General features: G+C 43.8%; 1 protein-coding gene across 1 annotated transcript; it reads left to right on the top strand.

Moving 5' to 3' along the window:
- On the top strand, positions 1 to 2,381 carry LOC130139720 (uncharacterized). Its single transcript, XM_056317317.1, has 2 exons — positions 1 to 163; positions 743 to 2,381. The coding sequence occupies exon 2, from the start codon at positions 1,019 to 1,021 to the stop codon at positions 2,270 to 2,272; it is 1,254 nt and encodes a 417-aa protein (XP_056173292.1). The 5' UTR covers positions 1 to 163; positions 743 to 1,018; the 3' UTR covers positions 2,273 to 2,381.
- The last annotated feature ends 4,290 nt before the right edge of the window (positions 2,382 to 6,671 follow it).

The raw sequence follows: 6,671 nt of genomic DNA, 5'->3' as shown, positions 1-6,671 counted from the left end.
GTGCTCTCGCTCTCCTTCCTTCGCATTCTCTTCTCTTAGCTTCGCATTCTCTCTCTCTCTCTCTCTCCAGCTTCCCCTGTGCGCGGATTAGGGTTTCGCGGGCTGCGTCTCGCGCATCGGAGCTCTCGCCGGCCGGAGTCGCCAGATCAAGAATCCCTGCATTGTGAGCTCTCGATCGATTCGCCTTTTACCGCTTTCCGTCGCGCCTCTTCTTGTTCCGGCATGTAGGCGATGAGTAAAACTTGGGTTTTGGTCGTTCCCTTTTCCGGCTTCCTCTTCGTTCGAAGTCCCGGCCGATGAAATCGCACCGCCTCTCGTTGCGTTCGCTTGTTGTGTGCTGCGGTTTGGGTACGTTCTCGCGTGTGTCCGGGGGTCAAGTCGCTCTCAAGGTTTTTTGGGTTGTCCTTTCTTTTGTTTTCTTGATTTTTTTGAAATCTCTTTTTCGGCTGTTGGGTCGGTTGTTGTGGCGTTCCTTCGTGGTTTGGTGCTGATTAGGGACGGGAATGTAATGGAGCTGCGAGTTATGTGATTTCGTGCGTGTATGCGTCTGGATTTTGATCTCGTTTATGGTTCTGCGATTGGCCGAGTTTGCGCAGGTGCGAGCTTATCTCACCAGACATTGCCGTTAGAAACCTATAGCTGTTTGTGCTGTCGTGTTTACTTTTGCTGACGTGCTTTGATCCTATTGTGGCTGGCAAAGCATGGATGATGAGTTCGAGCTGATGAATTTTGCTGCGTGCAGATCTGGAACCCGAACATAGACACCGTCCTTCTTAGGATAGTATTTGTGTGACGAGCCGTGGTGTGGACGGATTAATGACGTGATTCGGGCTGTGTTCGTCTACGGTGATTTTCGACTGATTGTACATGGTGAAATCGGCGTCTGTCGTATCATCCTGCATTGGTCCGGGGACTGCTTCTTCTGTCATTTGCTTGTGGAAGGAAGTGTAGTCTGATCAGAGAAAGTTTCGTGCATCCATGCTGGCAGAGAGCATGCGTGGAATCTTTGCTTCGGGTGATGCCCCTGACAAGATTTGTTACCGAAGCATTCGGTGTGGTGACCATTTGTCTGGTTGCTCTCTTGGTTCTCCTGGGTTTGCTATGCACTATCTACTCGTTTTACTTCAGGTCTCGCACTCGTAGCCCGGACTTCGTTCAACTCAGTTACTTTACGGGTCCTTGGGTCATCCGGATCACATTCGTCCTGTTCTCGATTGTGTGGGGTTTCGGTGAGATTGTTCGTTTAAGCTTGCTCAGACAGAACGGGAGAGTGTTGGATTCCGTTAGTTACAAATGGCAGGAAACTTTTTGCGAGGGTTATGTCGTCTCAAATCTTGGTTTTGCAGAACCTTGCTTGTTCATTACTCTTGTGTTTCTCCTTCGGGCACCTTTGCAGAGGATGGAGTCAGGAATCTTAAGCAGAAACTGGAATGGAAAAACAATCGGTTATATTCTTCTCTACTGCTTCCCAGTTTTTGTTCTTCAGCTCATCATCATTCTGGTTGGACCGAAGTTAAGCAAGGTTAAAAGTACGAGTACTGGAGTTAAAAGTACTGGACGGAGATTGCCGCATTATTTCACAAGCGCTATGAAGAGGACTGATGGTGTTGCGCTTTGCACTTACCCTTTAATGAGTACTATTATTCTTGGGGTTCTTGCTTTTCTCCTAACTGCCTACTTATTTTGGCTAGGAAGGCGGATCCTAAAATTAGTCATTAATAAGGGTCTGCAGAAAAGAGTATACGCGCTGATATTCTCAGTTTCGGGTTTCCTTCCATTAAGGATCCTATTACTTGGTTTATCGGTTTTATCTAAGCCAGAACATATTCTTTTTGAAGCTCTTGTGTTCTTGGCATTTCTTTCCCTTTTCTGTTGTGCTGGGGTGTGTATTTTCTTGCTGGTGTACTGCCCAGTGGCGGATTCTTTAGCATTGGGGAAGCTACATGACTTGGAGCTGAGAAGAAGAGTTAGTGATGATCAGAATGAGACTGTTTCACTCATTGCCAATCTGAGCCATCTTGAGGAAAGTGGTAGAATGAGCCCTTGCAGAAATTCTGAGTCTTCTACCAAACGTGGATCAATTTCTTTTCGGACTTATGGAAAGGATGGCCCATCAACAGCAACTTTTGTAGAGCTAAGTCTCTTCTCTCCTAGTCAAGATGTGACCCCCCCTGGTTCACCTCCGCTGCTTGGCTGGCCGATGCGTGCATCTCCACAGGTTCAGGGACCTTCAAGCACTCGCGAAAATCAATTTTGTGGTGATGACAACTGATTGTAAAGGGTTTAGCTTTTAATAAGGTTTTTATTTGTCCTGCGTTTGTTTTCTGTTTTAGATATGGTTTTGCCTAATGGAAGTATATCGTCATTTGCCTTTTGTACCATTATGTAACCAAATTTTATCTGCATTCTCTGAATGTATAATGGAGCATTTCTTTGGCTGAATTCGATAGGACATTAATCAAAGTTGCTATAGGTATTCGGCTTGTTCGTCGGTTTTCTCTAGTGAACTTTTTTCCTAATGCATTGGGAATGTCTTGCTGTTCAGTCTGTGTATTAGTTTTGTGTCAACTTTCCAAAGTTTTGTGATGGACATCAATCAAGCAAGACGTGAGAGGACTGAAATAATTGTTTTGGGATTGAATATGGAGTGGGACTGGTCTATTCTATTTGTCGGAACATGCACTGGTAAAGAAATTGCTGCTATGTTTTTCTGAACGCGGTAAGTCGTTATGAGTTGGTAGAAAGTTGGTTTCTGTCGTGCTTTCGGATTTGTTTTTACATGCTTAACGAGCGTTATTAGTTGGCATTAGAACTTAAAGGCTGTTTATATGGTCTTCATTTAATCTAGTTGACTTTCTTCTCTATGGATGAAATTAATCTTGATACTGATCAGTGCCATGCATGTACGTGTTCACTGCTTGGAAGGTTGGAAAGAATAGCAATATTGTGATTTATTGCTATTCAGATGGATCTATTTTCTGTTTATCTTCTACTTAGTGGCCTCATCTTTTCCAAAAGCTTGTTTATTATAGCATGATATCTATTCGGTTTTGGTTTACTCCAATAATGTTGCTGTCCATTGTCCTGTTTAAATGGAATAGCTATTTTAAATGATCTGGTCTGATCAAGGGTAAAATATCTACTTACCGCACGGTTCACATGGGGATAGCTTTTGTCGTCTAGTTAGGCTCCACAGTATCCATGAATCACATGAAGACATTATGAAATAATGGCAGGAGTAGCTTTTATTGATTAAATAGGCACTATACTCGCCATGAATCATGCTAGATGTTGTGAAAAATACTGCAGAAAGAATGTTGTGGCATTAAATGCTCTTCAATGGCTAGCAATGAGCACATAATCTTTCATTAACATCTCCACTTACTATAGGTATCTCTTTTTATTCGTTGCTAACGCCAATGTCATGTACCTCCTTTTTTGACCGCCATGGATTTCTTGCATAGTATCATTGTGGAATTTAACCGAGACCCCCAATACCAACCTTTGTACGGGTTTTCCAGAACTCCAAGAATGATATTAATGGCCCTGGCACTTATTAACGGACATAATGGTCACATAATTTCTTACTGTTTAGCGAGCTGGGGAGATAATAGTCATTCTATGGTTCTCTGTTCAATCTGGGCTTTCATCTTTTTGGCTGCTACTGGTACTTTCGTCTTATGGAATTGTCACTTTCATGTACAGGCAATATGGTTTTTTCGATCAAGTTTTCTTCTTCTAGCTAGTGCAAGGATAAGTAAGTTTGATGCCATTAAAATGACTTGCTGCCCCTGTAGGAGATTTAGCTTTCAATTTCTTGGAAAGTTTGAATATAGAGTATGCTGAAGCTGCATGTTCCGTTAACATGCTCAATTGGCTTCTTAATGCATTTTATCCTCTATAGATTTCATACATGTACCTGTAGCTGTTGATGCTGCCCTCACCTAAAATGAAGTATGTTTTTTGTCGGAAACTGCGTCTACATCATTTCAATGCTTTAGGGAGTGTCCATCTGCTAATAATTTTACCCTGCTTCTGAAATTTTTGTTGGGATAGGTAGTAGTAGTCTATCTCTACTATTCCAGGATGAACTGTTGGTGTCGACTTACAGCATATGTTGCAACTCTATGATTTACTTCTGAAGCAAATGTCATTTTTTTTTCCGGCATATGTTGTTACATCGCGACTCTTGAGGTATGTAAACCTTGAGCTGTGCAAATGATAACTTGTTTGCCGATTAATCAACTGTCTTTCATTGATTCTGTCACCTTGTTGTATCTTGAGTCCTTTACACCTCACCTCAAAGTAGGAATGTTTCTGCAGTTATTGTCCTATGATATTCCTAGTCTAGACTTTGGCTACATGTATGAACATTCTGATCGTTGTGAAAGATGGAATGCTCCCACTCGTGCCGTTTTCTCCTCATAGTTTCTATAACTGAGGTTGGTATGGTATTTGGAACATAATATCTGGTAGATTGTTGGATCTCTTAAAGGTTGATTTTTGTTTTCCTTTTGTATTGTATAACAAATTTATCGAGAGTCAAGTGTCATGGGTCGATCGATCTAGCGTTCTCGCATCCGTGCGGCCTTAGGAATTTCTTCCCAAGTAAACCTTCCCACACTCACAAGAACTTTAGAAAGAGAAACTCTAGAGAGAGAAGCTCCGAAGCTTCTTGAAAATGAGAGATGATCAAATGAGGGGAGGAGATCCCATTATATACAAGTATCGGGCTGATCGTATCCGTAGATCTCACCTCGATCTCAACGGTCGAGATCGTACTCCCCCAATTACCCCACCTACCGCATTTATTACGGAAGGGTACAATTACCGTATCGCCCGCCCCCAGGAGTATTTTAGAAGATATCAAGAAAACCCTAGTACTAGAACACTCGGGGCCTACCTTCTCGTCCAAGGGTCGGTCACGGTCCATCGTCCAGAAAACCTCAGGAACGATTCAATTCTTCGGGCCGTGACACAAGACTCTGATCTTGAGGTACAGCTTTTTCATGAATGTCAATGTCCTTGCTGGTCTCCGACAATTATCATCAGTGAGAGCAGTAGATAATAATGGTCTCCTCTCAGTGCTTATTTCTGGACATTCCTTTGTGCATTCATGTCAAGTACTGGCGCAAACTACATACGAGCCAGGTGAAACACGGAGCATTTCATATGTTAGCGATATCTTCGTTAATTTATGGTTGAAATTTGAACTTCTCATGCATGGACATGGAGGAAATCCAATTGTTATTCACTCGAAAACCGGCACGTAGCTTATCCTCAACTTTAGTCGGATGTGTGGCCTTTCCTTTTGCTCCATCAACAACTTAGTCTGGTTTTTCTCGTACACGCTAAGTGCTATCGGATACCCATCCGGCTAAGCGTGTGATCAGTATCATAATAAGCACCGTGATCACTGACGTGCATGAAAATGTTAAATTAGAACGGGGAAGGGGGTGGAGGTGGGGCTTGTTGCAGTTTTCTTGGTTAGCCATTCTTGCAAGCGATTTAATTTTGAACGGGGAGGAAAGTTTACATTCGCCATAGCAGTGGGATTCTCGTTTTTCTTAGAAAGTTGAACCCGTTCTCGACACGAAAATCTTCGGTTATTTCATTTGGTCATTTATTGGACGGGAAAATTAGGGATCGACCCGATCCCTAAACAAAAATATCATTTACATAGTTTGCTTTCACATTTCATTTAGGCATGAATCGCACGTGCCGATCCCGTGGCCTTTCTATGATGTCACGAACAAGCGCACGTAAGATTGGAGCCCTTAGATTGAATGGAATAGAAGAGTGAGAGCGCAATTAGCCTAGTAGTGGTACTCGGTTGGGCAATAATTCTGTGCCGAGGCAATGAAGGTGTTCGTTCTCCTCTTGAACTGCTCAAAGAACTTAACAAACTTGATCTTCTCACCTCCGATTTCGTGGGTCTCTTGACATGTCGTTCTCATCGGTGGATTTCGTTTTTTTTTTGGTCGAACATCTGAGGGGTTCAGACGGCTATAAATAAAGAGGAGTCTGACCAAGGAGAGGGGAGAGAAAAAAAAAAAAAAGCGAAGAGAGAGAGAGCGAATTTGTCTTCATCCGTGAGAGAATCACCGATCGCGTGCCACTCGTGCGCCCGTGACTCCTCCGACGGACACCATTGGTTCAGGGGAAATTTCCACCAAGGTGCCAGTCCTCCCGACGATCTCCAGGCGTGCCGAGGTTCTGCTCCGATAGGGCGGCGCCACGTCTGTCGAAAGGAATCCCCGACATCCTCTCGACAGCTCGCAATCTCCAGCACCTCGCTGCCGTCCGACCACAATCCAGCTCGTCTCGGTAGCGTCGGCGCGCTTCCAAGCAGCGTAACGGAGTTGTCGGTGCCCCTCCCGCAGTGTAAGCGTACCGACAAGTTCTCCGGCGTTCATCCCTTTCCAGCGTCTCTCGGTTTTCCAGGTGCCCACTAGTTACCGCCACGTTCCGTCGGCTCGTGTTACGGTCATCGTCAAAAGGGCAATTATTGCGGTCTTTCTAAGTTCGTTATTGCGCGTCGGTATTATTCGGTGTTGTTATTTCAGGCATGATTATTTCATTTCCATCCTTAAACCAGTTTGATCGCATTCGCCGTGATAGTATTGAACTGACTTAACTCGCATCTTTGGAGGGCACAATTGATGTTCGTG

Source organism: Syzygium oleosum, unplaced genomic scaffold, assembly GCF_021117445.2.
Source record: "Syzygium oleosum isolate NSW1041296 unplaced genomic scaffold, Sole_v2.1 Sole_v2.13, whole genome shotgun sequence".
NCBI classification, from domain to species: domain Eukaryota; kingdom Viridiplantae; phylum Streptophyta; class Magnoliopsida; order Myrtales; family Myrtaceae; genus Syzygium; species Syzygium oleosum.
The sequence above is the reverse complement of the archived record's forward strand: the minus strand, read 5'-3'. Positions and strand labels throughout refer to the sequence as shown.

What these genes read in the sequence shown, in the direction of transcription:
- LOC130139720 (XM_056317317.1), top strand. Translation starts at nt 1,019, where the DNA reads ATGCCCCTGACAAGATTTGTTACCGAAGCATTCGGTGTGGTGACCATT.